The 26375-nt window shown below is 37.9% G+C and overlaps 2 protein-coding genes across 3 annotated transcripts; both read left to right on the top strand.

The window, feature by feature from the left end:
- The first annotated feature begins 3970 nt into the window (after nt 1-3970).
- Nucleotides 3971-13894, top strand: LOC127502215 (verrucotoxin subunit beta-like). 2 transcript variants are annotated; one of them, XM_051874933.1, is made up of 6 exons: nt 3971-4022; nt 7802-7894; nt 8098-9822; nt 12605-12712; nt 12834-12962; nt 13048-13894. In XM_051874933.1, the coding sequence occupies exons 2-6, from the start codon at nt 7804-7806 to the stop codon at nt 13326-13328; spliced, it is 2334 nt and encodes a 777-aa protein (XP_051730893.1). In that variant the 5' UTR covers nt 3971-4022; nt 7802-7803; the 3' UTR covers nt 13329-13894. The 2 variants fall into 2 exon arrangements, with proteins under 2 accessions (XP_051730893.1, XP_051730894.1); XM_051874934.1 differs by lacking the exon at nt 3971-4022 and adding an exon at nt 4178-5040.
- A 7183-nt stretch (nt 13895-21077) lies between these two features.
- On the top strand, nt 21078-23685 carry zgc:112001 (uncharacterized protein LOC550384 homolog). Its single transcript, XM_051875019.1, has one exon. It carries the CDS (start codon nt 21375-21377, stop codon nt 22227-22229), a length of 855 nt encoding a protein of 284 aa, XP_051730979.1. The 5' UTR covers nt 21078-21374; the 3' UTR covers nt 22230-23685.
- The last annotated feature ends 2690 nt before the right edge of the window (nt 23686-26375 follow it).

Genomic DNA, 26375 nt, shown 5'->3' with positions numbered 1-26375 from the left:
CAATAACCCCAAATCAAAACACTGAAGGGAGTGGTTTAGTCTGAAAGATTTCTAGATGCTAATCAGAGCCAGGTAATTATCCTCTTGTTGAGCAATACACCATCTAATAAATTTCTGTGGAAGTTTTTCTTCCAGTGAAAATGCTGTAACCCTTTCATGCCAAATTTATGTTTTAAAAAAAGTTTTCTTTCAAACGATACCAACCTTTTGACTTTCCTTGCTATAGTTTTGGAGTTACAAATTCCCACGTTTCAGCCATGTCCAACGCTAGGGAAGCATTCCCAGTCCCAAGGGAGGGGAACGCTACGGAGACCACACCCTACCCGAAAGGAGGTAACTTTCGGAAATACACATATGGACTGGCCCGAGGGGCAGTACTACATATGGAAGATCTCTGAGGTAGGTCCTACCTAACCAGGGAGGAAACGCTACAGCACCAACAGGGCAGAGCAGAGCCGCCCAGGGAAAGACACAGGTTTACTGTCAGGGAAACCATACCATGGACAATACACACATGGGATTACCCGCAGGGAATCACATCTTACGGGCATCTAGCCAAGTACAAGGGCTGACCGACCGGGCATGCACATGAGTACTGGGCCTGGCGTCGGATGCCTCTGTCTGCCGCAAGATGCAGGATGCAGGAGGAACAAGATGCAGGAGGAACTCAGAGTGGAGGCAGCGTGGAGCACTGAGGCCCAACCGGGGAAGCAGAGTGTCCCGAGGTAGAGGCAGTGAGTGCGGTGCACTCACGTGGCTCCGAGGGTCACCTGAGGGACGGGGCAGGGAGGCGTGGGGAGGCGTGGGTAGGCATGCGAGCAGGTTGGGGGCCAGCCCATGGCGGAACGGTGGCCATATCACGCTGGGGCAAGATGTGTTTTATAGCCTCCGTCTGCTTCTAGACTGCCGAGAACTGCTGGGCGAAGTCCTCGACAGTGAATGGATTAAGAGCGATCAGTTGTGACCGTTCAGCTCCGAAGCAAAAGTATGAATGAAAGTCAGTATGCTGGTCCTATTTATACCTGGATGTGCCGGGTGGGTGGGATCCGGCATGTAAATCTCACTGGCCAATTCCCATTGGCTCATTTTGTACCACTTGGAGGTGATTGGGCTCCCAGGCGAGACCCCATTATGTCAGTATTGACATAACGTTGAACATGACTGACTGAATGGGAATGTCTGTTGGTGGACCATCACAATAAAGGGTAACACTTTACAATAACAGTACATGAATAATCATGTACTAATACCTGAATTAATAGTTACTTCAACATGAACTCATGATTAATGAAGATATGAACTAATCATGAACTAATGAAGAGCTATCCTTAACTACGACAGGAGTCATAAGGATGCATGCATGAAAACAGCAGCCTTAACTACATGTTAATACATGTTTGATAATTAATGCATTAATTAACTGTGACAAGCAGGGCGGGCGAGAGCCCTGAGGGAACGGCGCGAGGCCGGTGACGCGAGAGTTAACGAGCTCCACCTGTGAGGCGCACCGGCCTCGAGTCTCTCACAGAGGAGCTCCGGAAGCATAAAAGGAGGAGCGACGACAGTGAAGGACGAGAGAGGACCAGGCCTGGACTTTATTTTGTTTTATTATGTTTGTGTGGCCGGCAGACGTCCGCGAGGGTCTGCCGGCATTACTTCATGCATGCATGAAAACAGCAGCCTTAACTACATGTTAATACATGTTTGATAATTAATGCATTAATTAACATTTAGGGTAAACTAAATCAAACAGTCTCTATAAGAAGGAATAAGAAATATTTGGACTTTGAAATAAATTTAAACAGTTTATTATTGTCATAATTTAAACGACTGACTTCAGCAGCTTCATTATAAACATTACTGAAAGGCACAGGATTAGTTTGTCATTATTTTCACTGATCCTCCTTATCAAACATATAAAAATACTAAATCAACTTATAATTTATCTTAAAAGGTCTTAATCTTTTTTGTGCTATTCTTTCCCATCAAACTAAACCTACTGTGACTTACATCAGTTCCTGAGGAATAAAAAAAAAAAAAAAAAAATTACTACAGGGAATTACAATAACCCCAAAAACACGGAAGGGAGTGGTTTAGTCTGAAAGATTTCTAGATGCTAGTCAGAGCCAGGTAATTATCCTCTTGTTGAGCAATACACCATCTAATAAATTTCTGTGGAAGTTTTTCTTCCAGTGAAAATGCTGTAACCCTTTCATGCATAGAGGTCACTACAGTGGACAGCTATTCAAAAAGCATTTTCTTGCCTGTAAATATGACTGTAAATATGACTTGACTGTAAATATGTGTTTGTGTTATTAGAATGTAATTTGCATTAACATCAAGCATAGCATTAGTTCTGGCAGGTCACGTCAGTCAAGCTCGCATCAGCTGACTCCCAGGTGACTCACGTCTGCCTATAGGAATATGACGCCTATCACATCATCCATATATAATCTCTTCAGTATTATCAGCAGCTATCGCATTTCTCAGGAGCTAATTACCCTCCTCCATCCAAAGCTGCACATTACTTTTAATGCATTACTTGAACCGTAACATCAAAAAGTAATCTGATTACATAATGTACGTTACTTGTAATGCGTTACTTTACTCGTAACATCAAAAAGTAATCTGTAATCTGATTATTTAATGCACATTACTCGTAATGCATTACTTTACTTGTTAAGCCGGGTACACACTGTGCGATTTATAATAGTCCTTTACGATTGTTGCTTGTCAGACTGTACGAACATGATCCTCATGTCACACTGTGGGATCTCAGCTGTCCTATATGTCAGACATTACGACAGTCAAGACACGTTAAAAACGGACGCGCACATGAAAACTTCCAGAGTTTTACATCATCAACCCACACACATTCGGTGACTGTGAGCTGCATTACACGCGGGACTGAAATGGTGGCTAACAAAGAAATCTCTAGCATTAATTTTGATCACGGCTTATCTTGAAAAACGTAGACAATTTGACGTTCGTTGTAGAAGTCACACTGCAGGACTGTGTGCCAAATCTTCTGACACTGCCAGAATTTCGTCGGAGATAAAATTTGATCGCAACAGTCATTAATCGGCTGTTGGTGAACACGTCAAACTAGTGATCAAAGACTACAGATTTTTGCCTAGGATTATAGGAATCTTTTAGTCTCAGACGACCAAATCGTGGCCAAAAATGGACAGTGTGCACTCGCCTTTAGATCAAAAAGTAATCTGATTATATAATGCACATTATTTGTAATGCATTACTTTATTCATGACATTTAAAAAAAGTAATCTGATTACGTTATGCATGTTACTTGTAATGCATTACCCCCAACACTGCTCATTTCAGATGAGATTGAAAACATCTGATCGCTAGGTTTTCTCAGAGGAGAGCAATGTTAGAAATGTGTCCATCTTGAACATAATCAGAATTATCAGCTAATAAGGGTAAATCCACATACTCTGGTACACTGGAGGGAGAATTTGAATTGGGTTTCCACAATTTTACCTTGACAGGTTGTAGAGATCTCTGATATCAGAACATTAGGATGTGATTCCATCAAAGATATGCAAAGTTCAACTTGTATGAAGTTCAATTGCATTTACAATATTTCGCATTTATATTTTTTTGTATATATTTTATAGTTTTCACATGATTCTATATAATTTTATTGATTGGTTTGTTAAATACACACAATATTTCTGTGTTATTACTGTATTATGTTTAATGCAGTATCTCTTCAGTTTAAACCATAAACCCATACAGTCCACTCAAAATCTCTTTGAAAAATAAGTGTAAAAAAAAAAATTGCATTTCAAATCTTGTTTTTCATTCCCTAAGAGCAATAAAGACACATAGGAAAAAATCCTGACTGAGGTTCTCATGATTCATGCATGAAAGAGTTAATAAACATCTCCTGAACAATAGTATAAATATGAGCAAAGAACACAGTTGGCTTCAGACTTCAACTGAAGACATTACCAGACGACTATATTTCTTAACAAACCGAAAATACGCAAGAACCACAGGTAAGACATCACTTTAAAATGATACGAACAGGTAATGTTATGAACATGAAGTGATACGATATGAAGTGTAAAAAGCCACCATCAGATTATGAGGGGTTTAGATCTCAACAGTATTGCAGGGAGACTCAAAATGCATTAGGAAATAAAATATATCTTCAAACTAATCAGATGCATATGTCATTTCACCACAGGCAATGGTGAGAAATTTTTTAATAGATTGCATTCAATGAAGGAAGGATTTATGCCTTTATTTATGCCTAAACACCGAATTAGATTAAATTTCAAGGAATTTTAAATCCGGCTTAAAATCCTGTAGTGTGAACTAGGCATAATGGACAAATTAAGATGCGCATTATTGAACATATGAGTGCAATTAGAAGAAAAGACCAGAAATCTCCAGTTGCTCGTCACTTTAATGAAATGTCCAATTCAATCTCAGATTTAAACTTTGTAGTTATTGAGCACAGAGGGAGTGTAAATGGATCTTTGATCTTAAATGTTTATATCCTCTAGGTATGAACGAATTAATTCTCAATAGGAAGAATTAATTCTCAATAGTTTTTTTTTTTTTTTTTGTAAATGCTGATTTATTTTTTAAATTTACAATGTCATGTCACAAGCCACGTTTACATGTACACTTTTTTGTCATTCCAATTAAAATCATTCCGATTGAAAGATTCGGTGGACTTGTTTACATGAGACGTTATCTAATCCGATATGGTGTTTACATGTGCCGGTGCTTTCAATCGGAATGACTTTGTGACATGCGCACATTAGCTTATGTCCTGTTTGCCGCCTTTTATTCCTGTCAACATTATTTCTTATGCGTGCTATTTTTTTTTTTTTTTTTTTTTTTTTTGTAAAGTGCTGCTCTTAATCAAGCAACAGAGTGAATTTGTAGCATATTACTACTGGAAGGTATGAGGAAAAGACGGGCGCAGGAAGCTGACCTTTTTGGTGGCTGTGCATCTCAATACTAATCCTTCCTCCTCCGAAAAGCAGAAGCGTGTGGATGAAGGTCCGTAGTAATGATACAATGAGTTCCTTCAGTGTACTTAATAAATGTGTTGTTTCAGTTTTACTCCAGTTTAATTTTGCTGCCGCCATTGTGCATTCTGACGACCCCTGGCCTCTTGATGTGATAACGTAGATGCAAAGTAATCGGTTTAACGTGTTTACATGGCAAAATTTTTATTTTGTTCAGTTTATAGGAAGGTTTATCCCACCCCTCTCAAACCGATTACAATTTAATTTGGTTTGGGTATTTGTATTCCGATTGAGATGTTTGTATGGAGCAACCGATTACAATGCTCCATGTAAACGCACCTACAGTAATATATCAATATTTCAATTTTCAATCATGTGATATTTGTATTCATTTTGCATGGTATTTTTTGTGAGATTCAAGAATGAAAATTATGTATATTGATATGTTTTTGAATTTGAAAGTATGAAAATCATGTGTATATTTATGATATGCTTTTTTTTTTTTTTAATTTTTAAAGCTTTGAATAGATTATGGGTATGTGCAGAGCCCCGCACATGACATGCAAGAAAAAAAATGAAACACAATTTACTAATTCGTTCCCTCGACTTACTAAATCGTGCGCACGATTTACTATTTCGTTTCCTCGATTTATAAATCATGAGCGTAAATTTTCTCTTTACTTGACTTTGTTGGGTGCAATCAAGTTGTTTCTCTAAATCTCTATTACATTCTTTTGTGAAACTGCAAAGTAAATACAAAAATGCTTACTTTACATATAAACAAACAAAATACACAAACTCGTTCTGCAATGTTTACATTAACATCGCTAAATTACGGTAGTTGTTATGGTATCACATGGCGATGTCCGCATATTGCACTAGAAACTGTTAACGTGCTTTCAATATATATTAATATTAACAAGATCCAGACAAAAAGTATATAAAATAACAAATATAAATGATAAACTTACAAGCAAAGCTTCTCCAGGGCATTACACAACAAATAGAAACATTAAAGGAGCACGCGATCTCTCTGCTGCGCAGAACGGGAAAACGCTTTGCGTGCTTGACGCTATGAAGCATAACAGGTTTAAATGCTATTGACTTTGAAGTTTCTAATAATATCTTTAAAATTAAATGGATTCAGAATTGTATTAAATCTAATAACAAATTGTGGTATTATATCCCAAATTTAGTTTTTAACAAAATTGGCGGTATTAAATTTCTCCTCAATTGTAACTTTGATATTAATAAAATCCCCATTAAGCTGTCTAACTTTCATAGGCAAGCTCTGTTATCCTGGTTACTGGCATATAAACACAATTTCTCTCCCCACAGATGTTTGATATGGAATAATAAAGATATTAAACATAAGAATAAAACATTTTTTTTGAATATTGGTTTAGAAACAACATTTTATTGGTGACACAGCTGTTTCGCCATGATGGTCACTTACTTTCATATGGAGAATTTCCAGATAAATTCAAACTTCCTATATCTGCAAAGGATTATGCAGTTGTTTTTGATGCTATACCTTCTGGTCTCCTTCAGTTGTTGCGAGGTGCTAATGCTGTTGATTTGGATGTAACTATTGATTTTAATTTAAGGTTAGATGGTATAAGTATTGTTGATAAAAAATGCAACAATAATTTCCTTAGACAGATTTGTCATTCACTTAGGATACCCCCAGCTAAAAGCTTTTGGAATTTACGCTTCCGGGACATTAAGTGGGAGAAGGCTTTTTTAGTTTCCAGGAGATACTGTGTCACCAATAAGATTCATGAGGTTTCATTTAAAATTATTCATTGTATTTACCCAGTTAATCAGGTTATAAAAAGATTTAAGAAAGATATTGATTTGAAATGTCTATTTTGTAATTTGAATGATGAGACTATTTATCATCTTTTTTTTTTTTTTTTTTGAGTGTATTTGCACTAAATTGTTCTGGTGTGATTTTGAGGTCTTTTTTAAGGAGATCTCTGGAACTGACATTAATCTGGAGGACAAAAATATTTTATTTTTTTATGACAAGCCTTTAGAAAAGAGAATTTGTTTTGTTCTTAATTTGTTTATTATTTTAGGCAAATATCACATTCATAAATGTCGATGGGCAAAAAATACACCTAGTTTAATACAATTTAAATTTGAGCTTTGTCATTACCTTAAGTCACTGAAGGGTGTAAAGAACACCAAAGCAAAAAAGACTATAGAATGTTGTAAGGCCTTGAAATTCTATCCTTTTTAGGAATCTTTGCATTTATTTTGTAATTAGAGATATGGATTTGATTTTAATACCCCTGTGTATATAGTTATTTATCCTTGTATTACCTGTCTTTAATTTATTATTATTATTATTTTTTTTTTTTTTTTTTGGTACTATTGTTATTTTTGTTTTGTAATGTGTATGTTTTTTACTGATCTTTTTGCTGCTGTTATTATTATTATTATTATTATTATTATTATTATTTTGTATTATTGTTATTCTTATTTAATTGTTTATTTTTTGTTACTTAATAAAGCATTTAAAAAAAAAAAAAAAAAAAGCTATGAAGCATAACAAATAAAGTTTTATCAAACGGTACTTTAGCTTAACCTATGACAAACAGCACCCTCTAGTGGGGAGGAAGGAGTAATGTTAGACATAATAACGGCACTGATGAAGGGTTGATCCCGAAACGTTTCACTCTTTCCACTTTTTGTGGTCTCTGGACAATAAATTATGAATGATAAAGTAGTTATTAATAAACTTCAAATGTATAAATATCTCCATTGTTCACTGTTATTTACTGCAGCCATGGCATCAGAGCCCATTGAAGTTGCAGCTCTAGGAAGACCTCTTTTTCCTGGTATGCTTTATGACTGCCGCAAGGATACCTTCATTCCAGGTGGTGTACCTACTAAAATGCTTTTTACTCCCTTTTTCACCCAAATGTGAATCAACAAAACAGTACATGTGTGGTCATTTTGAGACATGAAATGAAGCACCCAAATATTAAATTAGTTGTGTTATAGATACAAAATTGGCATGTTTACTTCAACAGTCCATTGCGCCCTCATATGTAACTGTTGAAGCCATTTCTAATTTCAGGTGTTACTCTGTGGGATAAGAAGTCACTGAGTGAAAATTTGGATAGTCGTCGTCAGCTCATGACAAATTTGAAGTTCAGTAGCTCCGACTCTCTCTCTAGTAAGTCCAGTTTGCTGGATGTGAGTGCTTCACTGAAAGCCAGCTTCTTGGGAGGGCTGGTGGAGGTGGGAGGATCTGCCAAGTTTCTGCGTAACACCAAATCCTCAAACCAACAGTCCAGAGTTACAATGTATTACAGTGAAACCTCCAGCTTCGAACAGCTCACTATGACTCACCTGGGCCAGATCATCTACCCTGAGGTGTTTGACCAGAAAACTGCAACTCATGTGGTCACGGCTGTACTATACGGAGCTCAGGCCTTCATGGTGTTTGATCGGACATTTTCAGAAGAGGAAAACAAACAGGAGATTGAGGGAGAACTGAATGTCATGGTCAAGAAGATTCCTCTATTTTCTATTGAGGGACAAGGAGCTGTAAAAATGACAGATGGTCATAAGAAAATGGTTGAGAGCATCGCCTGTACATTTCATGGTGACGTCCACCTTGAGAAGAGCCCCACCACTTACATGGAGGCTGTAGAGGTGTACAAGAAACTCCCCATTCTCCTGAAGGAGAATCCACAGAATGCAGTTCCAATAAAAGTCTGGCTTTATCCTCTTTCTCTACTGGATACAAAAGCTGCTCAACTGAAGAGAGAAATTAGCACAAGTCTGGTTTCCAACACTGAAGATGTAATCGAAGAGCTGGGAGAAGCAGAGAGGACATGCAACGACCTCTTCAGAAATACACTGGTAAATGTTTTCAGAGACATCAAAGAGAGGCTCTGTTCATTTCAGGGCTCTTTTAGCATTTACAAATCAGTGCTCCTGAAAGCACTGGCTAGGGTCTTGCCTGCTATACGAGGAGGAGAGATGGAGGAAAATTCATTGGAAGACATCCTGAAGATCCACTACAGCTCCCCTTTTAAACCTGATATGCTTAACCAGTGGTTAGATCATGCAAAGTCTGAACTTAACCTCTTGAGTTCTCACACCAAGGTGCTGGAGGGAATCCTAACTGAAGACTCAGACCGTCTCAACACCATCCTCCTTGATCCTAATATTGATGTTGTGGTGTGCTTGACCTTCACATCTCTGAAGTATGAAGACCGGTATCTTTCAACCCTGAAGGAGTTTGTGGAATCTGCTAAGTTGAAAGAGCTAGGTGTGGCAATGAAAACAAGTTCTAGCATGTTACCATCTGTCAAAAAGTGGATCCACTATCCTGATGTCATCTCAAAGATAAGAGAGAACTTAACTCTTTTCAAAAGTTTTTCAGAGGCTAATAAAGATGAAAAGAGATACAGATTTATTATTTCTGCCATCTCCGATCCATCCAGTCCAGGCTCCTCCATCTATCTGTATAAAAAAGGGAAGCTGACAGACACACAGTTCCAGCTCGTGTCGAAGCCTCCCCCACCAGTAGTGAAGAATGTCCTGGAGCGCAGCGTGTCCCTGAAACTGCAGAAGTCCCCAACTGGAGAAACTGTGCAGTACAGAGTGGAGTACCAGCAGGTAAAAGCAGATTCTGGCGCTGAGGAACAGTGGCTTTTCAAAAACACATCTGATGAAGACTTTACTCTGACTGGATTAGTGTTTGGAAAGCAGTACTTGATCCGCTACAGGATAGTGGGTAAAGTGGGAGTGAGTGAAGCCAGTGACACTATCGGCTCTATACCATCTTCAGGTAAGTGTCATATGCGCTTGCTTTTTTTTTTTTTTTGCATTACTCTTTATCTTTTTTATATTTAAAAAATATATATATAATTTGCTTCATTCACACAGTCAATGCTTGTATTGACAACCATATTTCCTAACAGGTGTGGCTATTAATAAATGTGTAACATGTTGTAAAGTGTTTCCCATTTGACTGTATATATGAATGTATTATTTCCTTCGTTCATGTTGTTATAAATAGTCCTTAAAGACACAGAGTACATTATTTATTTAATGTCAAATGTAGGCTACTGGACTTAATCATATGAATTCACAATAAGCAATACAAAGCCTTGATCAATTGAAACATACATTTCTCTGTATGAAAACCAATAGGACATAATATAGCTAACATAAAAATAAAATAAAAAAATGAATAAATGGCTCATAATTAAAACAAAACACACACAAACAACAAATAATCAACTTAAAACACAAAAACTGTTGACTCTTAAGCCCACTGTATCATGGCATTTCTCCAGAAAGTCCTCAGTCATCGCTGAAAATGAAATGATTAATTAATATAAATAATTTATTTACTTTAACAAATGCAAATTTCATAATTTATATTCTTTAATAATAATCATTATTAATTATTCATAATAAATGCAAAGCATACAGAAGTTCATTGTGAATCTAAAAAACTATATAGACCGGTTCGCCCTGTGAGCTTCAACACTGAAAGAGCATTTCCCTAAAAAGAGCAAGCTGACGGTGAGCATCTTTTTAAAGATGCCTCTCCATCCATGCATTTCTGGATGCGGTCGTTTCCTGTCCTCATTTGATGGCCACAATCACTGTGTCACATGCCTGTGCATTAGCGTAATGAGACAGTCTTTGTGGGTGGTTCATGTTTTCGTCATGCAGTGCCATGCAGACCAATCGCTGTGTGACATGAAGCAGCCCTTACGAAAAAGAAGTATACTTCAAGTTCATTTTATTAAGTATACTTAAGTAATATTAAAGTATATTTTTTAAGTATACTTTATGTAGTAAGTATACTAGTATCAGTGTACTAGTAGTAAACTTGTAAGTGTATTATTTTAATACCACTTGTGACTAAATTGGCCCAAGTGAAGTATATGTTTAAGTGTACTATAAGTGTAACAGTAGTAAACTTTAAGTACACATATATACGTTTCTCATTTGTACTGCATCTGTACTACAAGTAAACTTATAAGTATACTAGTAGTTTACTATTTTAATACTAGTAATACATTTTTAGTATATGAAAGTATACTTTGAAATATGCTCTAAGTAAACTACTAGTTTAGTGCAAGTATACTTGTAAGTCTTTTTTAAGTGAACATAACATCACACTTATAGTTTACTTTTTATAGATCATTTTTGCACTTGGAATATACTACTATGTTCCTATTTAGGTATTATATTTTATACTTGAAATACCTTTAACTGTACTTTAACTCTTTCCATTTTAAAAACATTTTATTCTAGCTTCATTAATGCTTTTTTATCAAAGTAAGTCAAGTATACTTAAGTGCAATTTTAAGTATATTTCTCAGAAGTACATAAAGTATATTTCTGAGAAGTATATAAAAAGTAGACTGAAAGTAAACTTCCTTATTTTTAGTTTAAAACAAGTATACTAACAGCACACTTGAATAAACTTCTTTTTCGTAAGGGAGTGCATGCCAGTTCGAAATTTTGGCAGACTTGAGACAGCACAGATGCCATGTCACTGTGATGTATGGCATCAAAGTACCGCGAGAGTGATTCGAAAGCAGATGGCTAACTCAGCCGGCGCAGTTTATCCAGAGCGACTGTACAAGTGCTGATGACGACATAGCCGTTTCACGATTGGACAGATTCACGGCATGACAATGATCACGTGTGTCACAAATCTGTGTCATGATCAGTGTTGGGGGTAACGCATTGAGTAACTTGAGTTACATAATCAGATTACTTTTTCAATTTACAGCAAAATATCAAAGTTACTTTTTCACATTTATTGACTAACATAGAGAAATAAAGTGCAGAGGTGCGCTGTGTGAACTTGATGGTTGTTGTAGTTCTAGACTAAATGTGAATATGCATTTACTCATCTCACTTGCTCGAAAATATTCAGTATTCCTCAAAATGAATAAAAACAGTAAAATGCAATCTCAAAATTTTATGCAAACCTGTAATAATTAACTTTATTAACTAATGCAATTAGTTACTTTTTTTAGGGAGTAACGCGATATTGTAATGCATTACTTTTAAAAGTAACTTTACCCAACACTAGTCGTGATGTTATATTGAGAAGCCATGTGCTCACATCAAACATGACAAACGAACACTCGTGGCCATGTGCTCAAACAGAAACACAAGAAACCAGACTGACAGGAACACATGACAAGGGAACCAACAACAACCATGTGCTCACAAAAAAAGACACAACATGGAGCATGATCATCCGGATCTCGATTCAGGAACCGAAACCAACCTAGACAGAAAAGTCAGGATCCAAAAACACAAAACGAATAGGTGAGCACAGCTGTCAACAAAACCATAAACAGGACAAAGGACAACTTAAAGGATTAGTTCATTTTGAAATGAAAATTAGCCCAACCTTTACTCACCCTCGAGCCATCCTAGGTGTATATGACGTTCTTCTTTCTGATGAACATAATTGCAGAAATATTAATAAATATCCTGATGCTTCCAAGCTTTATAATGGCAGGGTTCAATAAGTATGAGCTGAAGAAAGTGCCTCCATCCACATCCATCCATCATAAATATGTGCTCCACAGACATACTGAAGGAACTTGGAGCCGCAGATAACCAACTCTTGAAAGCTCTGGAAACCAGGCTTGCTAAAAGTGAAGCTCAGATTGAGAGACTTAAAAAGGAAAACCAAGGTGAGACTGTTTTTGAAAACCTCTGTGCTGTTATATCATATTCACTGAAAAACAATCGGGTAGGATTTACTTTGCAATTATTTGTGACATTTACCTTTAAGAAGGTATGTGTTCTCTTCAGACAAACCAAAGGTGGCATTTTCAGCTGCATTAGGAATAAATGGTTATTTGGGACCAGCTGATACAGACACAACACTGATTTACAAGAAAATCTTCACTAATGTTGGTGATGCCTACAACAAGGACTCAGGTATTGATAATCCACACTGCTGAAAACACACTTGTATAATTCATGTCTACAGCTGTTAATGGAGATCTGTCTCACTCTTTAACAGGGATTTTCACAGCACCGGTACGAGGAGTTTACTATTTCAGTTTCTTCTACCATTGTGCAGTTGGAAATCCAACAATGTTGGCCTTGTATAGAAATGGACAGAAAGAAGTAGTAACAAAACATCACAAGAATGACGGTCCAGCAGAGAACGGAGGCAATGGCTCAGCGCTGCTGTTGGAGAAAGGGGATCGAGTCTATATCGTACTCCGAAAGAACACATGGATCTGGGATGGAGATGATTTTGTCACAGTGTTCAGTGGTTTTCTTATCAATGCCATATAAATTAAATACACCCATGGGAACAAACAGAACAGTTATGCAACATGTTATGGGTTTACAGGTTAAGGTGAAACTTCAGGCTACTTAATCCAGTCTTTGTTTGATGTGAATGAAACACTGAAACATCAAAATAACCAGCTTTGAATTATTTTAAAATGGCCATTTACTATTTTTGATCAAAACAATAATATCTTTAAAGAAAGTGTTTGTTAGCATTTGTTTCCATGGTTACTTGTTTGTTTGATTAATGCACTGCATCTGTTTCATTCTTTGGTTTGATTTAGTATATACAGTATATAGTATTGATGAGTATTGGGACGAATATTTCTCTTACTAACAATTAATCATTTAATCAGTTATATTTGAATCATAAGAAGTCATTTATTGTTTTATGTTTTTCATTCTTTTATGACAAAAGTACATTGTTTCTTTCTTGAACTGTCCTTGTTGACCTGTGTTTTTTAATTCTGCTGCACACGTATGCATTCTGAAAGTTTCCACTGGCATGGGCAAATAATGCGGTGTTAAAGTTTGGTGTTCATTAAATAAACACTCTGAAAAATAATTAATGAACTGGCGTGTAGCCTCTTTATTTCTTCAGCACCGAACTTTCACATGTGCTCTCTATTACTTTCTTGTTCTAGCTCTATGCTCTTGGGTAGCTGCCAATTGTATGTATGGTACTACTGCCATCTAGAGGACAATAATAAAAACAACAATTGATAACAACAACTAATCACCACAAAAGTACATGATATTTTCATCTGCAGAAGTAAACTGTGCATGGCCGAGGCAATGGTCAAGTACCTTCTTATAGAACTATAGTTTTCAGGAGCACACTATGTTTTTGATAACTGAGGATCTAGACCTTTAATTTTTCCATCATGTGATATGGTAAAGAGCACAATATGGTAAAGTGTACTTTGAACCTCCAAGAACCTGAGACACCTACAATCTGATATCTAAATTTTGTCTCAATGACTTCTGTGGTTTACTGGACATGAAAAGAGGAACTTGCTTATGTGTCCACAGTTTTCATAGTATATAATTTCACGAGCACCCTTCTTTAAGCTTAAATGACGAATGGGACACCCTACGGTCTTGTGGACTTAACGTCCATTTGGGACAGGGCCGACCTATTTGTCCGACCTATTGATTTCCTATGGAATTTTGACTTGTCGTGTGTATTAGCGCTACCTGTAGATTTCAATTTCTGTACAGTCTAATCTCTAATTGTCCAAATGTTATAATATACAATCCGCCATAAAAATGATACGTTTAATTATTGCAGCTGCTGTGAATCCTCACGTCCTCACACGATAGCCTATAGCCTACTAGCCTAGACTCGTTCTTTATGTAAACAGACGCAAAGATGAACGGCGGCATGCTCGAATTTCCCACAGAAACCCACCAGTGCCATCTGAATTATAAAACATTATTACAAGCTTACCATTGTGAATCAGGCTAAGATGAGGAGATAGTTTTGAACAGTGGCTGGTTATGTACTTGCTCAAAAAATGATTTTGGATAATTTTTAACCAAAAAAAGTTACGCACTGCAGCTTTAATATTTAATAGTTAGCATAATGCTTTGCGTGTGTCATCTTATTTACAGCTAATGAGTTTATATCCAAGTCAGATGGTGGATTGCATTCAGTAAAGACTACAACAACCCTGTACGGCAGTAAACACCTACTGATTCAAAGTGCTTTACATAAAGAACCAAATGAAGAGTTCAGATGCAAAAGCCTCTAAGTGCTGTCTGAAATTTTCTTCTAAAATGAACATTTTTATTAAGCTTGTATGTTTATGTTAAGTTATTTAACTTTAATGGCAATGAAAAGTACCTATTAATTGCCATTAAAGTGAAATTACTGAACCTAAACATACAAGCTTGATAAAAATGTTCATTTTAGAAGAAAATTTCAGACGGCACTTAGAGGCTTTTGCATCTGAACTCTTCAAATACATAATAATAATGGAACACATAAGAAATGGAAATAACAGTAAAAACAGAGAATTTTGCTATCTGGATGGAAGAGCTAGGAAGTTTCAGGGAGTTTTTTGTTGTCCGTCAGAGCGGATCTAAACGGCTCTTCCTCACGCAGAGGGATAACTATTTATATTTGTCAGGTAGCTGTGCGTTTAAACAGTACCCTTACAGACAAATCTTCCTGGACTAACTCTGTCAGAGCTCCATCCAGGAATAACAAATGCTTACTTCCTAAGCCCTATTCGGATGGGATTAGTTTTGCATGGGGAGGTGGAGTAAAGTAATTTTACCTCAGGACATCTGTAATATTAATGGCCAATTCGCACGGGACAAGACATCTCAGTAAAACTAGCAGAAGTGGGAGGGGTAACTCGATTTATGCACCGCAGTCACCTCCCTGTCGTCATGTGGGTATACGTTGCTTCCTGATACCATGTGTGCAAACACATATAATCTAAATATATAAACTATATATAACAGTTAGGTCTGGTCAAACGATTTTGCTCTGAATGGTATGGAAAATACTTGAGTTTTGCCACAGACTTGTCCCACCACCTACAACATGAATGTTTCTTTAAGTGCTTCCATGCTTAAAAAATGCGCAGAAAACTACTTTTAAACAGGAAATGACGGAATTTTACCGTACATACAGGTGCTGGTCATATAATTAGAATATCATCAAAAAGTTGATTTATTTCACTAATTCCATTCAAAAAGTGAAACTTGTATATTATATTCATTCAATACACACAGACTGATATATTTCAAATGTTTATTTCTTTTAATTTTGATGATTTTAACTGACAACTAAGGAAAATCCCAAATTCAGTATCTCAGAAAATTAGAATATTACTTAAGACCAATACAAAGAAAGGATTTTTAGAAATCTTGGCCAACTGAAAAGTATGACCATGAAAAGTATGAGCATGTACAGCACTCAATACTTAGTTGGGGCTCCTTTTGCCTGAATTACTGCAGCAATGTGGCGTGGCATGGAGTCGATCAGTCTGTGGCACTGCTCAGGTGTTATAAAAGCCCAGGTTGCTCTAATAGTGGCCTTCAGCTCTTCTGCATTGTTGGGTCTGGCATATCGCATCTTCCTCTTCACAATACCCTATAGATTTTCTATGGGGTTAAGGTCAGGCGAGTTTGCTGGCCAATTAAGAACAGGGATACCATGGTCCTTAAACCAGGTACTGGTAGCTTTGGCACTGTGTGCAGGTGCCAAGTCCTGTTGGAAAATGAAATCTGCATCTCCATAAAGTTGGTCAGCAGCAGGAAGTATGAAGTGCTCTAAAACTTCCTGGTATACGGCTGCGTTGACCTTGGACCTCAGAAAACACAGTGGACCAACACCAGCAGATGACATGGCACCCCAAACCATCACTGACTGTGGAAACTTTACACTGGACCTCAAGCAACGTGGATTGTGTGCCTCTCCTCTCTTCCTCCAGACTCTGGGACCCTGATTTCCAAAGGAAATGCAAAATTTACTTTCATCAGAGAACATAACTTTGGACCACTCAGCAGCAGTCCAGTCCTTTTTGTCTTTAGCCCAGGCGAGACGCTTCTGACGCTGTCTGTTGTTCAAGAGTGGCTTGACACAAGGAATGCAACAGCTGAAACCCATGTCTTGCATACGTCTGTGCGTAGTGGTTCTTGAAGCACTGACTCCAGCTGCAGTCCACTCTTTGTGAATCTCCCCCACATTTTTGAATGGGTTTTGTTTCACAATCCTCTCTAGGGTGCGGTTATCCCTATTGCTTGTATACCTTTTTCTACCACATCTTTTCCTTCCCTTCGCCTCTCTATTAATGTGCTTGGACACAGAGCTCTGTGAACAGCCAGCCTCTTTTGCAATGACTTTTTGTGTCTTACCCTCCTTGTGCAAGGTGTCAATGGTCGTCTTTTGGACAACTGTCAAGTCAGCAGTCTTCCCCATGATTGTGTAGCCTACAGAACTAGACTGAGAGACCATTTAAAGGGTGTTTTGAGTTAATTAGCTGATTAGAGTGTGGCACCAGGTGTCTTCGATATTGAACCTTTTCACAATATTCTAATTTTCGGAGATACTGAATTTGGTATTTTCCTTAGTTGTCAGTTATAATCATCAAAATTAAAAGAAATAAACATTTGAAATATATCAGTCTGTGTGTAATGAATGAATATAATATACAAGTTTCACTTTTTGAATGGAATTAGTGAAATAAATCAACTTTTTGATGATATTCTAATTATATGACCAGCACCTGTATTTACAGCGGGTCTATTCGAACGGGATTAGTATTACCTGAGGTAATTTTTCCGGACCTTTTTGCAGAAGGTAAAAGTCGCCGTATTCTTTACTTACATTGTCCTTAATGATTACTGAGATGGCACATTCGGACGGTACTAAAATCACTGAGAATCTCTGGTAATAATTACTTTACCCCACCTCCCCATGTAAAACTAATCCCGTCTGAATAGGGCTTTATTCTCCCAGCTCTTTCAACCAGACAGCAAGATTTAAAATGCATTAAAAGTCAGACAATAAAAAGATTATACATAAAATATATAAAATGCATTAAAAATGAATTTAAAAAAATAGGAAAAAGAGTTGAAAGAATAAAAAGATAGCAAGTATAAAATAAAGTGCAAACAGTTCGGACATAGCACAGTGCTCAATCAGTAAATGCATAGATAGAAAGATGTGTTTTGAGTCTTGATTTGAATGTGAATACTGATCTCTTCTGGAAGCTGGTTCAGCTGCAGCTGGCGTAACAGCTAAAAGCAGACTCTCCTTGCTTTGAGTGAACCCTTGCTATTTCTAAGTGACTTGATCCTGATGATCTGAGTGATCTGTTAGGTTTATATTATATGAGAATGTCTGCAATGTATTGAGGTCTTAGGCCATTGAGTGATTTATAAACAAGTAATTTTAAAATCAATTCTAAATGCAACTGGAAGCCAATGCAAGGACCTGAGGACTGGTGTGATGTGTTCATATTTTCTGGTTCTGCTCAGAATCCTGGCAGCAGCGTTCAGTACGAGCTGCAGCTGTCTGATGGTGTTTTTGGGAAGGCCAGTGAGGAGTCCATTAAAATAATCCACCCTGCTGGTGATGAAAGCATTAACAAGTTTCTCCAAATCTAAAGCATCTAATTCTTGCAATATTTTTGAGATGATAATATGCTGATTTAGTTATTGTCTTTACATGACTACTGAAACTAACTGACTCCAAAATCACACCAAGATTCCTGACATGATTTTTAGTTGTTTGACCCCTAGTGAAGGTATGCGTTCACTTTGAGAACTTCATCTTTGTTTCCAAACACAATGACTTCAGTTTTGTCTTTGTTTAACTGAAGGAAGTTTAGGCACATCCAATTTTTAATTTCATCAATGCATTGGCACAGGGAGTCAATGGGGCTGTAGTCATAGGTGATAGGGTAAATCTGGGTGTCATCTGCATAGCTGTGATATGCAATTTGGTTCTTTCTCGTTATTTGGCTCAGTGGCAGCATATATAGGCATAACAATTCATTCATGGCTGGTCTATAAACAGAATGTGCTTTTAATAATGTCAGTTTACAAAAACACTGATCTGTGATGCAGCCTGAAATCATCATCATCACACCATTTTCCTTCATCTGGAGAACTGAGCATTTCTCCTAAAATAAAAAAAAAATAAAAAAAAAAAATAAAAAATTGTGTAAAAAATTTAGCATTACTGTATGCTTTCATTAGCTGCAACAAACTGAAATTTGTGACACACATAGTCAATAAATGCATTACACGCCCTTGTTAATAAAATGTAATAAACAGCAATGTAAACTGTGACAGTGTAAATGTCCCAATGGTTCCATATTTATGTAGTGCATCACCAGCAGATGGCAGTCTCGGTCCACTGACTTCAGGCAAATCCTCCCAGTTCTGAAATGAGATAAACTGAAAGGCATAGACTCAGACCAAAGAAACACAATAATATAATATAACCTATTAAGGTCATTTTCTTTTAATTACTGTAAAACTTGAAAGTGAAGCAATATTATGCAGCATATGAGAGAGAAAGATTGACACTCCAGTCCAGAAGGTGGCAGAAACCTTGTTTTGTCAACCACCATTAAACGTGGAAGAATGAAATCTGAAGTCTTCTAACTGCTGTAGTCTATGGTAGAAATGAGCTTGAAGTACTTTAATAGATAAAAGCTCAGGGGACTTGACAAAATGGAAACATTGATTGAAAAAACAAGAAATAGGTGAGAAACACAATGTTCGGTCATCAAGGGTCAGTGTGAAAGAGTTTCAGGTCAGCGGACAGAACTGTCTCTCGCCCGTTTGTCTCAGTGCTGTGAAGCCATTGAAGTTTAATGCATTTCAACTGAAGCGTTTGGTTTTCTTCGATGTGTTCTGTATTGTTGTCTGTATTATTTGTTAATATTAGCTAGCTGTATAACACAGATGAGGATTTGGCCCAAATTACGCTTCGGTTGTTCAGTCTGATGTCAGGTGTCGCAGTTTACTTAAAAACTTGTAACAAGGTCATTTATTTTAGTTCATGTCTGACAACCAGTTCTCAATAATGTCCAGCATTAACCTACAGTAAGTCTTTTTGTTCAGAAAGGAAGCTGATCTGCAAAAATGCAAAGTTTAATATTAATTTGCCAAATTATTTAATCATTATATATATATGTTATATGAATTATACAAAATTATAACTCATATAATGTAAATATATTAAATAATTAGCAGCAAAAGCAAATAAAAATTATTTCACTCTAAACTGCTATAATTTGGAATGAGAGATACGGGGGAGTGGCTTTATTGCACCACATATAATAATACTAATTATAATAATCAATTTTATTTGTTAGCGCCTTTCAAGACACTCAAGGACACCTTGCCTAACACAGTAGAAAAGAAAAACATTAATACAAGCCCACAATATAAGGTTATGAAGGGCTTTGAATACATGTCACTTTACTCACAGCTGATTGGTCCTGAACTGAGATGCTGGGAAAGAACACAGATATGACCCCTGAACCTCTCGTTAGTCTCTCTGTGTGGGAAATGTGTGTTGTATTGTCTTGTTTAGTCCTGCCCTTTTGAACCTCATCTGCAGCTCTACAGTGATGTCAACATGAGGATTTAAAAGGCCACGGTGGATACATCAGAGTCACCACTGCTACTTTCTGATCAGTTCATTTCATGAATTTGTTGTTTTTCTAATGATGAAATCAGACTGTATGTATATAAAAGTAAAACAAATGTAACGTAACACATTAGTTTACATAAAAAGTAACTAAGTAACGCAATATTGTAATGCATTACTTTTAAAAGTAACTTTCCCCAACACTGGTTGTATTATAAAGTGGCCATTAGTTTGATGTTTATTATTATTTTATTTTTATTTTGCTAAAATATGTTGGATTGCACCGTCTCGGGTCAAAGGGAATAACCCTGGATCATTGGCCAGTCCTGAAGAACACAACATTTACCAGCGTAAAGACAATAAACAAACTGTTCTGAGAGGGCTGCAATGAATGTCATTCTGAAATTAACTTATTTTATAAGTATTACACTATAAAAGTCTTACTGTTTTTGTTTGTTTGTTTGTTTGTTTTAATATATCAACATTTAAAATAAAAATAAAAAGGAATTTTCTTTGAAAATGCACATTTATGAATGTAACATTTTTTCATGGAATAGTAATAAAATCATTTTAAACAATATTGAAAAGTGTCTATTTTAAAGTCACCAAAAGGGAAAAAATTAGAAATTATGTGGGGATCGATTTCTTTTCTTTTTTTTTTTTTTTAAACGCTCTACAATAAACTCATTTCCAGCATGAGTGGATGTGTGTTTCTGCAGAGCCATGACAAAATGAGCGATTGGGTGGAAATAATTCGACGGCGCACAATAAGAGAGCGGGCGCTGTCTGTGAGCGCATGCGCACTGAGCTCACACTGCAGAGCGGGGGGTCAGTGACAGACAGACATGACACCGAATCGAGACGAGATCCGCTGAATCCCAGCTCTGCTTTTCGGCACGGAATGACGCGCGCTGCCTGAATCCCAGATGGACGACGAGCGCAAGCAGCACAAGTTTATCTCGTTCCTGTTCTATCAGGCGGTGCGGGACCTGAAGCCCGTGTGGATGCTCGAGGACATGCGCACCATGGAGGCGTTTTACTGGGAGGAGGACGCGAAGCAGAGGACGTACAGCCCGTCCGAAGCGCTTCTTTACGCGATCGTGCACGACCACCAGCCGTACGCGCAGTATCTGCTCAGTCAGTATTCGGACGAGGCGCTGGCCATGCCCGGGGAGCGCTTCTGCTGCTGCCCGTCCTCCGCGCCGCACTTAGCCATGGCCGTCCGCTACGACCGACGGGACATTCTGGGTCACATATTGCAGGTGGCACACCGCCTGCCGGGCCTGCGCTCGTACATGAATCGCGGCGGCTGCTTCCATCTGGAGGACGGTAAGACCCCGCTTCACCTGGCCTGCGAACTGCTGCGCGCCGACGCCGTCATGCTGTTGCTAGGCAACGGCGCGTCCCCACAGGCCGTGGACCACAACGGCATGACGCCGCTCGACGTCATTCTCCAGCAGCTGTGGGACTCCAAGGTGAACGTGGGGGCCAAGAAGTCCTGTCTGGACAACCTGCTGATGTTCATGCCGGTGATGCGCTTCAAAATGAAGAGTTCCCTGCAGAAAGAGCGCAAGTGCTGGTCCCAGGTGCTCGGGGAGGACAAACTCAACTACCTCATCGGACGGGATCCGGCGCCGCTCTTCCTCATCGCCATGCAGAGGATCCTGGCGCAGCTGCCGCCCGAGCAGTTCCCCAAGAGCCTGGACAAACTGCCCATCCCAGCCTCCCTCAAACCCCTGCCCAAACCACACACACACGGCAGCCAGTTAAAAGTGGCCTAGTGTGTGTGTGTGTGTGTGTGTGGCATGAACTGTATGGACGATCAAAACCATTGCGAACATACGTGAGCAATATTGTCTTCCTGTTTGTTGTCTTACACTCGTTTTAATCATGTATGTGAATTCAAATAATCGATGATCTGATTTTAAAACCGCTGGACCCACTTTATGTTAAGTGTCTTTAACTACCATGTACTAACATTTAAATTAATCATTTGATACAATGCACTTATTGTGTAGAAACATTTAATTAAAAATAATGACATGTATAATTACACTGTTCATCTTCCCTTACATCTTAAGGGATAGTTCACCCAAAAATGAAAATTCTGTCATCATTTCCTCACCCTCAAGTGAGTAAGATATTTTGAAGAATATGAGTAACCAAACAGTTTACGCCCATTAAAAAAGAAAGAAAAAAAAAACTATGGAAAGCAATGGAGTCCATAAACTGTTTGGTTACCCATATTCTTCAAAATATCTTCTTTTGTGTTCAGCAGAAGAAAGAAATTAATACAGGTTTGGAACAATTTGAGGGTGAACTGACCCTTAAACATACCCATACCAGCAAACCCATCCTAACCGCACCTGTATTACACCTCACTAGCAGCAGAAGTGTTTCTACAGTACATCATTAACACAATAAGTACATTGTATCTAACATTTGTTTTACGGAAATGGGTTAGTTCACCCAAAATGAAAATTTCTGTCATTAATTCCTCCACACCTGTAAGACCTTCGTTCATCTTCAGAACACAAATTAAGATATTTTTGATGAAATCTGAGAGGTATATGACTCGTCCATAGACAGCAATATAATCAACACTTTCAAGGTCCAGAAAGGAACTAAAGACATCGTTAAAACAGTCATGTGACTGCAGTGGTTCAACCTTAATGTTATGAAGAGACGAGAATACTTTTTGTGCGCAAAAACAAAACAAAAATAATGACTTTATTCAACAATCTCTTCTCTTCTGTGTCATTATCTTACGTTGTTTACGTCCAGCGCTTCCAGGTTCTTCGTCAGAGCGCTGACTCATTATTGGCCGGCTCCTTTGTAACATTATTGTTGAACCACTGCAGTCACATGACTGTTTTAACGATGTCTTTAGTTCCTTTCTGGACCTTGAAAGTGTTGATTATATTGCTGTCTATGGACGAGTCATATACCTCTCAGATTTCATCAAAAATATCTTAATTTGTGTTCTGAAGATGAACGAAGGTCTTACAGGTGTGGAGTAATTAATGAGAGAATTTCATTTTTGGGTGAACTAACCCTTTAAATTCACCTTATATAAGGTGGGACCAAACTTTTATACTTGAGACAAAATATGCAAACTCTACTGTATGAGTTGATGTGAGATTTATTTATGAAAGCTGTCTGGCTCTTTACCTCATGAACCTCCTGTGCTGATCTGAGAGCAGTGAAACGGACTGATTAAAACAATCCTGATCCAGAGTTTCTGTCACTGTCCTCTTCTGTGTTTATGAGGAGGGTGGGGTTTTGCCTCAGGGGAAACACAAATGTGTCTTGAGCAAGATCTCAATCTGTTCATCTTAGGCCCTGTTTAAGCCTGGTATGAAGATGCGTTTTGGTCGATCGGATCACAAGTAGATGAAGGAAACACATTTCCGTTTACACCCGGTGTTCTAATCCATCTCTTTTTGTCCACTGTCCTGATTTCTCTGAGGGGAGGGTCTATGGGAGGGTAAATGCATGGGTTTTTCAAGATCTTTCAATCTAATGGACAAAATAAATTCAAGCAATTTACATATGAACGTGACCGTAGATGAAGGAAACACACACGGAGAGCATTAGCAATAATTTCTGCTCTGACCGTCCAAATGCTGTGAGTGTGTGTTAGAAATCAGGAATGGTGAGAGAACATTGTGCTTGGTACGTTTTTCATCTTCAAACAAAACTTGGATCTTCAGCCGACAAAGTTTATGCGAAGCACGCAGACAGGATTTAATGTTTACGCATTAGGTCAGTAGGAGTAGACGGTCTTTTGTGGCTGTTTGAACACATTCGACCACATGAGCATTTATACTATGGAAACAATCCAGTCTAATGCGTTTTCAACTACCTCTGGAAGTAGTGAAAGTGAAAGTGGATAAGATCAAATTGTTTTACACCCTGTTTAAACCTGTATTTAGCATCGTCCACTTGTGCTTCCAATAAACCAAAACATCTTAATAGCTGTAAACAGTGCCTGAGGCCTGTTTTGATCATGTCCACTTTCAACCACTTCCAGAGGTAGTAGAAAACACATTCGACCGGATTGCTTTTGTAGTGGAAACGCTCATGTGGTCGAATGTGTTTCAAACACCCACAAAAGATGCCTACTCTCCGCCTACTGACTTAATGCATAAACATTATGGGAAGCGCGCTATCCAGACAGGTTCTCTCACCATTCCTGATTTCTAACACACACTCACATTGTTCAGCTGGTCTTGAGGCTATCAGAGCAGAAACGAAAGCTGCTGCTCTAGTTTTTCTGTCATCTCCGGTCGTGTTCATATGTAAATTGTGTGAGCTTATATTGTCCATTAGATCGAAAGATCTGAAAAAACCCACACATTTACCCGCCCACTGCAGTTACCCTCAGAGATGGAGTAAAATACCAGGTATAAATGGGTAACTGTCTCTCTCATCTACTTGTGATCCGATCAACAAAACCAAATCTTAATACCAGGTGGAAACAGGGCCTGACACCAGCAGACAAGGTTTGGTTTGATCATTCGGTCACTTCCATCCTCAGGTGTGTCAGAGCAGTGTTTGATTTTGAAAAGAAAAAAAAAACTCCCAAGCATTAATTGAATAATAATATCAATCTGAGAACTTTCATAGAATCATAGATTCAGTTGAAATCAACACTTCATGAAAAAAAGAAATAGTTGAATATTAATTTTTATGAATGTGTTTGCTTATGGGCCAAAATTTAGGGCCAGTCAAAATGTTGCCAGATCACACTATCCACTTCTTAACGTAAGAGCGGTGTTTGATTTTGCAAACTGTTACTTGTTGTCATATTATTTTAATGTATTATCATAATCATAAACACATTGGTTTGTTGTGCAAATAGTTTTACAGTTTACTGCACTTTGTTATAATTCTAGTTATTTTGAATCTGAAGTATCACACATTTACAGAAAATAGCTTACCTCCGCATTGAAAAACGGAGATCTCTCTTCTTTTCTCCAATATACAAGTCTCCATTTTAAAGTCTCCATTTAAAATGTTACATTTCAACTTTGGTTTGTGCTGATAAATATATTACACACTAGTTTGTGGTATAAAAAAAAAAATCCTAATGAAATCATTTTGATTAAGTGTAGTAAGGTCATTTCTCACATTAAAACAGTCTTCACAAACATTGTTTATTGACACAGATATGTCTGTTTTACTCAGAGTGTAAATGTGATTCGAGAACATCAGTGATTCGGGATCTGAAGCTCTACTGCTGTTCAATATTTATCGGTCACGTGTGCTCAAGAATAACATGCTGTCCCTCTGGTTTGAGAACATCAGTTGATATTATTTATGGTCAGAGCGTTTTATCATAAGGTTTCTCAGTGGGCAGCACTGTCTCCTCACAGGAAGATTGTCCTGAATGAGGCTCTGTGTGTAGTTTGTATGTTTGGAGAATGAAATTAATGCTTGCTGCTGGTGGTTATGCACACCTTATAGGTACAACATTTTCCATGTCATTTTAGGGTGCTACTTAGATTTAACTTAGTTTACTTACCAGCAATATCGCAGAACTGTTAGGAACTGCTGACTGAAAGGTTTGGGGACCAAAAATGGCTCTTCTACCACATCACTACAAAAAAAACCCTTTTGGAAGCGTTATTTTTAAGACCGTGTGCGTGTAAATGACTAAGACTGTGCCAACCTGTGACTCTGTACAGTACACTGGACTCACTGACAACACAAACCCAACCGGTGAGGTACGCCACTTCCAGCACAAAACCCTTGAGGGACAAGCTGCAGAGGAATGAGGTGGGAGATGATTGGAGGGAGATTCCTGGAGGAGCTGAACCGGTTTGATCATCACAGCCCTCACATCTGCTCCACTGCAGTTACCCTCAGGATCAAATGCCCAGACATGTTCTCACTCTCTGAGTAAAGCAGGGCCCAATGTACTG

Source organism: Ctenopharyngodon idella, chromosome 20, assembly GCF_019924925.1.
Source record: "Ctenopharyngodon idella isolate HZGC_01 chromosome 20, HZGC01, whole genome shotgun sequence".
Lineage (NCBI taxonomy): Eukaryota > Metazoa > Chordata > Actinopteri > Cypriniformes > Xenocyprididae > Ctenopharyngodon > Ctenopharyngodon idella.
This window is presented reverse-complemented; position numbering and strand designations above follow the sequence as displayed.

Bases quoted from the DNA above. Each gene is read 5' to 3' on its own strand.
- LOC127502215 (XM_051874933.1), top strand. From the start codon at position 7,804: ATGGCATCAGAGCCCATTGAAGTTGCAGCTCTAGGAAGACCTCTTTTT. The intron at 9,823-12,604 runs GTAAGTGTCATA...TGTGCTCCACAG, and splicing joins CGGCTCTATACCATCTTCAG to ACATACTGAAGGAACTTGGA. The intron at 12,963-13,047 runs GTATTGATAATC...ACTCTTTAACAG, and splicing joins TGCCTACAACAAGGACTCAG to GGATTTTCACAGCACCGGTA.
- zgc:112001 (XM_051875019.1), top strand. From the start codon at position 21,375: ATGGACGACGAGCGCAAGCAGCACAAGTTTATCTCGTTCCTGTTCTAT.